At 40.5% G+C, this 13353-nt stretch overlaps 1 protein-coding gene across 1 annotated transcript; it reads right to left on the reverse strand.

Moving 5' to 3' along the window:
• Positions 1–6448: 6448 nt before the first annotated feature.
• On the reverse strand, positions 6449–10222 carry LOC118847271 (endo-1,4-beta-xylanase C-like). The gene is made up of 3 exons (XM_036755781.1): positions 10144–10222; positions 6808–7122; positions 6449–6591 (listed from the first exon to the last, which is right to left on the reverse strand). Exons 1-3 carry the CDS (start codon positions 10220–10222, stop codon positions 6449–6451), a joined length of 537 nt encoding a protein of 178 aa, XP_036611676.1.
• Between the last annotated feature and the right edge of the window lie 3131 nt (positions 10223–13353).

Raw genomic sequence — 13353 nt, forward strand, 5'->3', positions numbered from 1 at the left:
GACTAATAAGAGGAGAAATTGCTACATCCCGGAAAAGGATGTTCATTACAAGACAGGAGAAACTTCGAAAGGAGGAATGTACACTTGATAAGACTACAGGACTAAGGATCAGCCTAAACAGACTTAGAGTACTCCCTAAGAACTTATACCTCCCTGTGATGGAACACCCTCATTCATTCAGCCACTGGGGACCTGGCAAGCAAGTAGAACTTGCCCAAAAATGCTGCTGGGGGAATTTAACCTGGCTCCTACCACCAACACCTAAAAGCTGTGTTACACCTATGCTGAACACAATTCACCCAAACCTCTGAAGCCAGGTTGCGGGCAATTTCATCTCCCAGATGCAACCTTTAAAATCTGGAATGTCAACTTCATCCACTTGCAACCTGTCCATGGTTACAAAGAGGCTTTGTTTATGGCTGGTATGCTCTCTTGGTGAGTGGAAGTATTGCCCTCTTGTAGAGCCACAGCCTCTGGGGGAGAGAAAATCCTCTTGGACAAAAATCATTCCATTATTGGGAGACCCTAAAGAAATTATTGGACTACCTGAAAGCCATGATCAAAAAAAGAGCCTAGATACTATCTTTCAAGAAATTATCAAGGAGAACTGCCCTGATATTCTAGAGCCAGAGGGTAAAATAGAAATTGAAAGAATACACAGATCATCTCCTCAAAAAGATACCAAAAAGAAAACTCCTAGGAATATTGTCGCCAAATTCCAGAGCTCCCAGATCAAGGAGAAAATACTGCAAGCAACCAGAAAGAAACAATTTGAGTATTGTGGAAACACAATCAGAATAATACAAGATCTAGTAGCTTCTACATTTAGGGATTGAAGGGCTTCAAATATGATATTCTGGAGGTCAATGGAGCTAGGATTAAAACCAAGAATCACCCATCCAGCAAAACTGAGTACCATGCTCCAAGGCAAAATATGGATTTTCAACAAAATAGAGGTTTTTCAAGCTTTCTCAGTGAAAAGACCAGAGCTGAATAGAAAATTGGACTTTCAAACACAAGAAACAAGAGAAGCTTGAAAAGATAAACAAGAAAGAGAAATCATAAGGGACTTACTAAAGTTGAACTCTTTTGTTTACATTCCTACGTGGAAAGATGATGTGTATGATTCATGAGACCTCAGTATTAGGGTAGCTGAAAGGAATATACATACGCACATACATACATACATATTTCATATATATATATGTATATATATATATATATGCATAGATAGATAGATAGATAGATAGATAGATAGATAGATATAGACAGAGGGCACAGGGTGAGTTGAATATGAAGGGATGATATCTAAAAAAAATTCAAATTAAGGGATAAGAGAGGAATATATTGAGAGAGGGAGAAAGGGAGAGATAGAATGGGGTCAATTATCTCACAGAAAAGTGGCAAGAAAAAGCAGTTCTGTTGGGAGGGAAGAGGAGGCAGGTGAGGGGGAATGAGTGAATCTTGCTCTCATCAGATTTGACCTGAGGAGGAAATAACATAAACACTCAATTGGGTATCTTACCCCACAGGAAAGAAGGAGGAAGGACATAAAAGGGGGGGATGATAGAAGGGAGGGCAGATAGGGGGAGGAGGTAATCAAAAGCAAACACTTTTGAAAAGGGACAGGGTCAAGGGAGAAAACTGGATAAAGGGGGATAGGATAGGAAGGAGGAAAATATAGTTAATCTTTCACAACACGAGTATTGTGGAAACATTTTTCATTAATGATACACATGTGGCTTATGTTGAATTGCTTGCTTCTTAGGGAGGGTGGGTGGGGAGGGAAGAGGGGAGAGAATTTGGAACTCAAAGTTTTAAAAGAAGATGTTCAAAAAAACAGTTTTTGCATGCAACTAGGATAGTAAGGAAAAAGGGGATGGAGGGGAGTGGGGTGACAGAAGGAGGACTGAATGGGGAATGATACAATCAGAATATATGTCATCTTAGAGTGGGAGGGAGAGTAGAAATGGGAAGGAAATTTGTAATTCAAACTCTTGTGAAAATTAATCCTGAAAACTAAAAATATTAAATAAATAATGATTAAAATAAAATAAAAATAGAAATGTAATAGACTCGAATCCCAAGTGCTTTTTAGCTGGAAAACCCTCTGGAGATCATCTAGTTTAAACATTTTGTTTTAAAGATAAATAAACTGATGCGCAGATAAGTAAAAAAAATGAATGGTTGAAATAGTTAATGGGATACTGGAACCCTTTTGTGCTAAATTCTCTGAAGAGCTAGGTACCCCCTGGCACAAAGCCCTTCTATTTGTCTTGTTGAGACTTAGATCTGGACCATATAGTTCCCACAAGCTTAGTCCTTATGAGATAGTAACAGGATGCCTTGTGCCACTCTACTCATGGTTGGGAAGCATACTACCAAAGGTTACCTCATGTGATACTTTACTGGGTTGGTGCAGAAAATCTCAGAAACACACCAACTTGTCTCACAATCCCATTCTATAGGAATTCCAATGAATACTGGGCCCCTGATCTAATCCATTTACTGGAATTATTGGAAATACCACCAATGAAGAAACTCCTTGGGGCCATGGTGGAAAGGGACTTTTGAAGTCCTGCTCACCACATCCACTGCTGCCAGCCATGGGTGAGTAGAGGCTTGAACCAATTTCTGGCTTCTTATTTTTGTGGGTTTCTTCCTTTTCATATCTGAAAAGAGTAACACTACCCACTTTGATTTTGAAATATACTGGTGACTTGATCTTGAAAACAAAATGGGATCCAAAGCAGCTAACATCTAAGACAGTTATTCCCAAAAGCCCCAGGCTTAAAAGCAAATGACAACATATACAAATTACTAACCCAAGAGACAAGACATGGGTTGAAGTTTGCAGTTACTCCCTCCATGAACTAAGCCTTTACTTTCTTGCTACTGTCCTCTTAGTACCAATCTCAATGTTTGTGGAAGGAGCAATTTCTGGCTTCTTATTTTTGTGGGTTTCTTCCTTTTGTTTTTATGCTGTTCTCATCTCAAATCTGTATGGCTTGTGAAATTTATTCTACTCCTTACCTTCTTACTCTGATCAGCAGGCTCAAATGCCATGTCCCTCAATTTAACAAAATTTCTGGCAAGCAACTCACAGTGCTAGCCCTTCAAGCTTTCGATACTGCCTCTGTGTTAGAAACATGGATCATGACCCCAGTGGGAGGGTCCTATTTTATCAACTGAGACAGAATGTTCCAAAAACTCCTCCTTCTAGTTGGGCTGAGAAGCCAACCTGTCCTCCACTGCTCCACAGAGCAGCACCTTTTATAAAGGGAGGAGCCTACCTTCACCTCTATCTGGTATTTTATAGTGCTACAACAGTATCAAGCATTAAAATACCTGGAAGTTCACATGCCTGTGGGGAAAGGAAGCACCCTATCCAAGAAGTAGAGAACCTAACTACAGAATTGAGGGCCTCTAGCATATTAGACCCTTATCTATGGGGTTTGTTACACACAGAGGCTCTAGAAACTTAACCTCCACTCTGCATTCTGGGTAGAAGTGGCAACACAATTCCACCTTCATCCTGAATTCCTCTTGGGTTGCTTCCCTATATGCCTCACTTGATTCCTCTGGCCAGCATCTGGGCCACAGGATCCCTGAATGGGACTGGAGTGGGAGATTCTTATAAGAGTATGAATATCCCTGTGACAAGTATAATGTGAGAGCCTGCCCTAACAAATCATCATCAGACCATTGACCTTTGTCCCAAACAAAGGCAACTGTAAAGGCATCTATTCAATTTCTGGCACAGCCTGGGAATCCCAGAATGGTATCTTGTTCCCATGCCTGGAAGTACTCTACTCCTTGAGTTTCACTCACTCCACCTGGGATTCATCCTCTTGTACCCACCTTTGCAATAGGATTGCCCCTTCTTCAGGACTGTTCTTCTTATACTGTTCTACTCTATACCACAGTTTCCCTCCCTTCTGGGAAGGTCTTGGCACCCTTGTCTATACCATGCCCAAATCATCCCTATTGCCAGAGAACCACTACACTGACATTACTCTCTGGTTAAGGTTTTCCCTCCACCAATAGTAGAGGCTCAATTTCCTGCTATTGAGGCTTTGTTGGTGACCATCTGGTCCCTGATTGGTACCACAGCCACTTTTGGCCCACTGGACCAGTCTTTTAAGAACCTGTTGGCAGAGTTAGCCACAGGCCTGCAGTATACTAGAAGGCTCATCACCAGCCTCCAAACGCAGATAGTTTCACTTGCCTTCATGATACTGCAAAATCACTGGTGCTAGACACCCTAACTGTTGACCAAGGAGAGGCCTGTGCCCTTCATGAGAAGCAATGTTGTTTCTAGGCCAACCAGTCCTCCCTCACAGAGGACCACTTCATTGTTCTAAGTAGGCAAGCAGAAGATTTATGGAATAGGGGACAAAACGTTCTGAAGCAGCTCTCCCTCTCAACTTCCTTTGACTTATTCTCCTGGTTGCATTCTCACCTTATCCTCATTGCTCTAACATTTCTCCTCCTTATTTGCCTTATCACCTTTCTTGGTGTTTGTCTTGTATCTCACCTATTCTCTTTTGCCTTACATCAAATCAAAATCATATTTCATGTGGATGTTCTGCAGGGCTCTCACAGCCTTGGACAAAAAGGAGGGAATGTCAGGAGATTTAGGATTCTCACATTAATTCGCATGATATGTTGTAATGATTATACTATCTAAATTGGTTGGAACTCCCATATTGTCCAGGAGATTCTGTCCTGGGAGCCATAGCCCCAGCCAACATCAGAAAGTACACCAGAAAGGAATAAACCAGAAATCCAGACATGCTAACAATTCACAAATTCCTAAGTTTGTAACTGCCAAGTGAACCAAAACGGAGGTAATCACACTCCTGTTCCCATCGTGCTAACTTTGGTTTTTTACCCCAATGAATAATCACAAGGCTCAACCACCCTTAAGACTTGAGGCAATCAACTTAAAAACTGTGCCCACAGGACTCAAGAGCACCTGTCTTGTCCCTAAAATCCCTGCATTCTGGGTCCTAAAATGCAATCTGCTTCAAGACCTTGTGATCCCCTCCCTTGTGGGTTTTTGAGATATACAAAACCTGTCTTTGCACAGGAAGAAGCCTCCTGAGGGAGGCTTCCATAGACAAACTTATCTTACTCACTCCGAAATTAATTAAACTTTTACTTGATTCCTGACCCACCTGCCTCTACCCTGCTCTGCTCAGCTCTGTCCATTCCCAGGTTAGACTGGTCAGTTCTGGACTACATTTCACATACATTGTTGTTTGACTGTTATCTCTGCCATTAGACTATGAGCTAGTTGAGAGTAGAAATTGTTTATTTTTGGTTTTCTTTTGATTTCTTTGTTTTCTTTCTCTATATGTACCTGACCAAGAGTGGTTTATGGCATTTTCTCTTAAATTTTTTGGCTCTATTCAGAAAAAAAGGAAAAGAGAAAAACTCAGACTCTATTCCAAGGAAATGGTTTTAAGGTTATACAGGGGGTTGAGAAACTCTTAACATTTTATTCTTGATAACCTTCAAGTACTATGAACTTGAACATTTGTTATATGGGTAGTCCCTATCCAACCTTAAGCAAGGCCAATTTTGGAAACTCAGAAATATGCCACTAAGTCCAGATCAGGGCTATACATTGATGGAATAATATGGAATCAGTCAAGCACCAAGTAGCTTGAGACCATGCTTCCATCCCTGTTTCTAAAACCCGGTATGCTGAAAGATGAGTGACACAAAACACTGTAAGAGAAGCAGGAGTCAATGTTTAACTACTAGCGTGTTTATTGGTGCTGTAAAGAAGGTCATGGAGAAGATGAAGAGGTATGTATTGTCCCAAAATCTGGGTCCACTTGAGGACTTGAAGGCTGCCTCCTGAACATACACTTTCCTTGTCATGCACTGAAACAAAAAAGGGAGAAGCTTATAGGAGTTGCAATGTGCTTAATTTGATGCCTGGGCTGAAGGCGATGCCAATGACAAAATCATACATGGCTACAATTTTAAAAAGGAAGCAAAACAAAATTTGGAGAGGGACACTGGGCAGGGATAGGTAGCAGTAGCATAAAGGAAAGGGGGAAAAGAATAGGTGAGGTTTTGATCTCTCTCTCTCTCTCTCTCTCTCTCTCTCTCTCTCTCTCTCTCTCTCTCTTTCTCTCTCATTCCCTCTTGCTATTGTCTGTCTCGCTCTGCCCCTCACTATCTCTTTCACTCTGTCTCTTTCCCTGTCTCTGTTCCTATTAGCAACAATGGGGCAGACAGAAGCAAAGGTGAGCACATAGTTCAGAGAAAAGAAAAATGAAGAAAAGTCAGACTAATAGAAAATGGGAAAGAGGTCAAAAGATATTTTGGGACTGATATGATGTCAGTTGACAGCCAATACATATTCAACCATGAACACTGGTTCACTAAAAAGAAAAATGAAGTACCTTGATGGTGGGGAGAGTTGATGACCTCATTGCTGGCCACCTTGAGGGCCTCCCTGCTGACCACCTTGACGACCTCCCCGCTGGCCACCTTGAGGGCCTCCCTGCTGACCACCTTGACGACCTCCCCGCTGGCCACCTTGAGGGCCTCCCTGCTGACCACCTTGAGGTCCTCCCTGCTGACGACCTGGACCGCCTCCCTGCTGTCCACCTTGAGGTCCTCCCTGCTGACGACCTGGACCGCCTCCCTGCTGTCCACCTTGAGGTCCTCCCTGCTGACGACCTGGACCGCCTCCCTGCTGTCCACCTTGAGGTCCTCCCTGCTGACGACCTGGACCGCCTCCCTGCTGTCCACCTTGAGGTCCTCCCTGCTGACGACCTGGACCGCCTCCCTGCTGTCCACCTTGAGGTCCTCCCTGCTGACGACCTGGGCGGCCCCCCTGCTGTCCACCTTGAGGTCCTCCCTGCTGACGACCTGGACCGCCTCCCTGCTGTCCACCTTGAGGTCCTCCCTGCTGACCACCTGGACTGCCTCCCTGCTGTCCACCTTGAGGACCTCCCTGTTGGCCACCTTGTTGACCCCATGGGACTGAACCTCCTGACTCATCATCTCCAGGGGCATCTTGAGATTCAGGTTGTTGATCACCCTGCTGGGAGTCATCTGGTAGTGGTTCAATTAGTGGATCTTGTGAATTTTGTTCATCTGAGAAGAAACAGCAGAGGTATAGAAAAGTCAGATGAAGGAAAAGGCCTGATAAGCATTGAATGCAGATAGAATTCATTCTGACATAGGCTAATTGTCCAAAGCTTGGAGCCCTTGCTACCTTCCCTGTAGTGTTGAATAAGGATGACCCAAACTTACCCGATGGAGAACTAATAAGGATCTCAGAGATCCTTGCTTGTCCCAGGCTCAAGGTAAGTCTGGATGGGATTACATGATGGAAGATCATCATTGTCAAGGAACAGACCTTGCCTCAACTCATAGAATGACAGTAGTAGAAGACCTTGGCACCTTGTTCTATCAAAAACATGAGTTATCCCTCTGTGTCTTGGTCACATGTATTTCTTATACATGCATCCCCTCATTTGTGGATGGCCTCATGTTCTCTATGGATGCATTCCTCTTACATATTTCTTATAAAGTTCCATTCTTCTATTTAGTAGACATGAAAGGAAGTCAAGCAATATTCATGATACAGTGAAAATATTTACTTTACAGCAATTTCTGAAGTGGGGGAAGGAAGAAACGCAGAAAAGTGAAGAAAAGATTGGATTTAAATAACGATAGCCAGCATCCTAAAGATTGGTTATGGTCATGAATGAAACTATTAATGATCTTGTACATTTTAGCTATTTAAGACGGTGAATGTGAAAAAGTTAAGGTACTTGCATGTATTTTCAGATAGGAGAAATGGTCATTTGTTTGTTTTTTGAAAAGCGGGGAAAGGATCCTCATGAATTGCCTCATCCCTTGATATGGATCCCATCCAAAACAATTGCTGCTCTGAATGATAAAATCCAGAAAAGTGAGGAGAGGCTCAAGCATATTCCTCCCCAATTTATGATATGAAAGTGCTTGGAAAATTCTTCTTTATGATGCTTATGGAGGCAATTTCAATGGAAAAGTTGAAGCGAAGTCCAGCTGCATGTAAGAATGTTTCCTACCCAGCAATCTTATCTGTATTCTGTACAGAGTCTTGTTTTGTGGAGGAAAATACAAAATAACAAAGAATGGTGAACTTTTCTGCATTTTAACTTTAGTCCACAAGTTTTTGTTTTGTTTTTCCCCACTCTGGCCCAATATGACTTTGAACCTGGATAAAGCTTTCTTTGGTATTATGCCTCCAGTTCCAAAGAGAAGGAAATAAATTCCTTTCCACATTGTTAGGATTTCAAGATAGCAAAATATACTCATGATAAAAAGATATTTGGCTTATCAGAAGATATGTTTTTCACATAAGATTTTAAACCACAGAATGAAGAATGGGAGAATACATTAAAGACCATCTAATAGAACTTTTTCATTTTCTATGTATAAAATTGGAGGAATTCAAGAAGATTGACAAGACAAAAAGTTTAATAAGCAGTTAATCATATGCCAGGCACTGTGAGTTACCCAAGGTCATACTGGCAAAGGCAGAATTTTAAACTAGGTCTTTTGACTCCAAATACATTTCTTTTAACCCAGCATGTTGCCTTTCCCTAGACTTAGAATGAAGGGATTGGAGTCCACATCATAGCCTTCAAACTCCTAGCCAGTTATGCCAGGGGGAGTCATTTAAACTCTCTGATTCTGAGTTTCTTTATCTGTCATATGGTGATGAAAATCTCACTGAGAGGCAGAATGGCACAGTACAATGAACACCAGCCTCAAAGTCAGTAAGTGCTGGATTCAAATTCTACTTCTCACACCTATTGGCCTTATGAACATAGGCAAATTGTTACCACCTCAGTAATCCAAGAAACTCTCTAAGACATTACCTTGTTGAGCAAGTGCAGATTGATCTGCATTGGGAATGAGAGTTTTACATTTATTCTCCATTGAACTGTGGTTACATCCCTTGATTTCAGCTATATCTGAGACAGGCACAACATTAATGCAACTTAAGAGTCCTGAGATCCCATATGTTGGACATTAGTATTTTTCCCTACGTGGTTAACTCTACATCATACCAACACTTCTGATAAAAAAAATAGAATTTTGTTCCGACACTCTAACTTTATTGGTCAGGATGCCTAATATTGGCATGTTTTAAAATGTTTTGACTAGCTACGTTTATGAAGTTCCCTTTTTAAGTTAAAAAAATCATTTTTGTGTAATTTCTGGTTACCATGTCAGCGCCATGAAGGCAGAAACTGCTTCACTCTAATTTTGTTCCTCTGATTGTGTACTGAATCCCCAGCAATAAATGTTTGTTCGCTGACTGAGTATTGGTGTTATGAAGACATAGCTTCCTCTTGACCCAGAACAAAGAACCTGATAACTGAGGAGAAATTCAAAAGTATTTAGAGGATAGTTTAGTCTCTGCCTGAGCAGTCCCCTCTAAGACAGATCTTCTGTACCTCGGAAAAATTGGATGAACACATTGCCAAGAGAAAAGTCCATAGAGTAAAAGGAAGAATTGAATTGAATGCCTGTACAGTGTCACAATCTGAATGGAAAATCATAAATTCAGTCACTATGTTTCCCAAAGTGCACATAATTTTTCCCCAGGAGTAGAAAAGTTTCATAAGACATAGAAAATTTTTACTTTCTTTTCAATATTTTGTGCCAGATAATTCAATTCATGAAGAATATATTAAGTACTTAATATATACCAGTTACTTTGTTGGGTGTACAAAGAAAGAATAAATTGTTCCTGATATTGAGGGATTTAAATTCTGTTTAGGGAAAAATATATTTAGAAAATAAGATACAAAATGAGGTAAAGATGAGTAGCAAACGTAGAACAATGGAACATTGTGCATGAAGAATAGCAAGGAACATAGATGACTAAAGAAAATAACAGCTTAGATTTGGCTTGTAACCCTGGGAAGATAAGAGATTTGAAGTCATCAGAACGTGGAAAATAAGAATACAAACTCCTATTTATCTAACTTGAGGAAGACAAAAGTACCTGAATTACTGATGGCAAACTCCAAATGACTTCACTTAAATTATAACCTGACTTCCACCCCAACAACCTCCTAATATGATCATATATTCTCTGTGTCTCCCACTTACCCTCTCCTGTGTATTGAGCAGAGCTCAGGCCCAACAGGGCCACTGAGAAAAGGAGCAGTAGCCACTTGGTAGCAGCCATGGTGTCGACTTTACCTGTGCTGCACAGACTGAGGGCAACAGTTTTTATAAGGATCTCAGAGAACAATGTCCCCTTTGAAATGTCACACTAAGCCCCTTATGTGACGACATTGCTCATGTCCAGATCACTCCCATCCCTAGGTTTTGGTTGGATTGAGTTTGAGGGATTGGCAAGAACTCCTGCCCAAAAAGTCATCACCAAATTGCACAGGTCATTTAAATGTCATTGACTCAGGTCCTTTCACTAGCTTTCTTGAAGTGCAGGGGATGACTCAGTGAGGTCAATATACAATGGAAGGATAAAATAACAGAAACGAAATAACAAGATACAGTAACCATACTGGCAAGCTCTTGCCCCATCCCCTCCTATTTGAAGCTACATAAACATCAGCAGTGGTATTCTTTGGTCAACTGAAGATATCAGGCTTTATGGGAACAAGCTACCATACCTTTTTCAATCATTCCTTCTTCACCAATTCCTTAAATATTTCCCAAAACTTAATAAAATGTTTGATGTTCAGAACCCATTCTTCCCCAAAGCTAATGTATCCCTCCATCCTTCCAAATATTCTGCTTACCAAGTCCTTCTAATCATGAATTACTATTGTAAGTGAAGAGACTTTCCCTCTGTTATTTCCTTTTGATATCCCATCGCCAATGGACTCAGCCCTTTCCCTTCCCAGGTTCATTGGCTCATAGGAACTAGCTAGCTCATAGACTTAGAGAGGGAAGGGTTTTAGAAGCCATACAGTCCAATCACCTTATTTTCCAGATAAAGAACATGAAGCCTCATAAGTGAGCTGACTTGTCCTCGATCGGAAAGTAGCAGAGCCAGAGTACAAACCTTTACCTATCAGTTTCTCTATTAAGGGAGAAATGATTCATTATTTATTATCCATGACTAAGACTGGTCATTACAATTAATCATAATTGACATTTTAATTTACATTACCCTAGTCATTGTACATATTGTTCTCTTAGTTCAACTTACATAGCTCTACACAGGTTCACAAAATTTTTACACTGGTTTTTTTTCTGAATTTATCCTATTCTTCATTTCTGATAATGCAATTAATATATTATATCATTACATTTATATGATTGCAATTTGTTCAATAATCTTCTAGTAGATGGGCATTAATGTCACTTTGAGTTTTGTTTTCTACAATTAAATAAAGTTATACTTAGCTTCTTATATGCAGTATTGATCCATCTGATGTTGACCTCCTTGACTTATATGCAAAGTAAAAAGACTGAGAAAAGGATATAAACATGTTATTTACTAATCTTTCTTAATTGCTAATGGTTTTGAAAAATATGTGGACCTATTCACAGCTTGAATGAAACTGGATAAATGTGTCTGTCTTCTCATTGCTAGTGTTGTTCAGTCTTTTCAGATGTGTCTGACTCTCCATGATCCCATTTAGTGTTTTCTTGCCAAAGACAGTGGAGTGGTTTGTCATTTCCTTCTCCAGCTCATTTTACAGATCAGGAACAGAAGGAAACAGGGTTGAGTGACTTGGCCACCGTGACTTGCCCAGACCCCAGTGTCTGAAGCCAGATTTTGTGTGTGTGTGTGTGTGTGTGTGTGTGTGTTGCATTTTATTTCCATGACTAAAGGAACATAAAACATTTTCTGCATGCAAACTTGGGAGTTTGGGAGGGAGTGATCTAGACCCTGGGCTACATGTCACCATAGGGCTCACAACTCCCATGCAATAAAATAGCTTTTTTCGTAACCAACTAAAAACAGGACTTAATGTTGGGCCGATCCTTATGGCAGGTCAAGGAGTAGAAGTTAAGCCACATTGTATTCAGCTGGAGGATTTGGGTTTCAATCCCGATCCTGCTATTTATTAATCTGTATGACTAAGAATACTGATAGCATAAAAAGAGTATGGATCTCAGCCCTGCCAGATACCACCTGTGAGAGGTTGGACAAATCACTTAACCTCTCCTAGGTTCAGTTGTTTTATGTGTAAAATGAGAAGGAGGAGGAAGGGGAGAAAGAGGAAGAAGAGGGGGAGGAAGAAAAATGAGAAGAAAAAAGAAGAGGAAAAGGAGGAAAAAGAAGAAGGAGGAGGAAGAGGAGAAGGAGGAGCACTTCTATATCACTTTAAGGTTGGCAAGGTATTCTACAAATATTACCTGATCATATCTTCCCAGAAGACCCAGAAGAAAGGTGCTATTATTATCCCCATTTTACAGGAAAGGATATTGAGGAAGACAGAGGTTAAATAGTTTCTCGAAGGAGACATAGCTAATATGTGTCTGAGACTGGATTTGAACTCAGGACTTCCTGAGTTCAGTTCCAGTGCTCTCTAAAATCTCCACCAGCCTCAATTCTTATATCTCCATGATACCTATTACACTTCTTATTCAGTCTTAAACAGTCAAGATTTTTTTCAGAATATAGATTTTGTGATACATGTAAGCTGTCCTTCCAAGCTCTGCATCCCATGTGCATTCCTTCATCTGAGTCTGTAATAAATATGTTGAATAGAATAATCAGGCAAGCAACAAGCATTTATCATATGTCTCTTCTGTGCCATGCATTATGCTAAGAGTTGGCAATACAAAGACAAAAACGAAACAGTCTTTGCTCTCAAGGAACTTAGATTCTCTTTGAAGTACACACTATATGCACATATCATTAAGTACAAAATACCATTTAAAGGGACATTTAGATCTAGAAATGATCTTAGAGGCCACTGAATCCCAACTCCTCATTTACAGGTGAGGAAACAGGAATATGGCAAGTTAAGTAACTTGCTTAAGGTCATCTAGCTCATATACGTCTCAGGAAGGATTTGAACACTTATATCAAGTCAAAAATAATTTGAGAGGAGTAGAGAGATGTACTAGTAGCTGAAGAATCAGGAAATCTTATGCATACATGATATTTTTTAAAATTTATCTAATATATTTAGTTTTCAGCATTGATTTGCACAAGAGTTTGAATTACGAATTTTCTTCACATTTCTACTCTCCTGCCCACTCCAAGATGGCATATATTCTGGTTACCCCATTCCCCAGTAAGCCCTCGCTTCTGTCACCCCACTCCCCTCCCATCCCCTTTTCCATTCCTTTCTTGTAGGGCAAGATAAATTTCTACACCTCATTGACTGTGTA

The sequence above is a fragment of the Trichosurus vulpecula genome, chromosome 4, assembly GCF_011100635.1.
Source record: "Trichosurus vulpecula isolate mTriVul1 chromosome 4, mTriVul1.pri, whole genome shotgun sequence".
NCBI lineage: Eukaryota > Metazoa > Chordata > Mammalia > Diprotodontia > Phalangeridae > Trichosurus > Trichosurus vulpecula.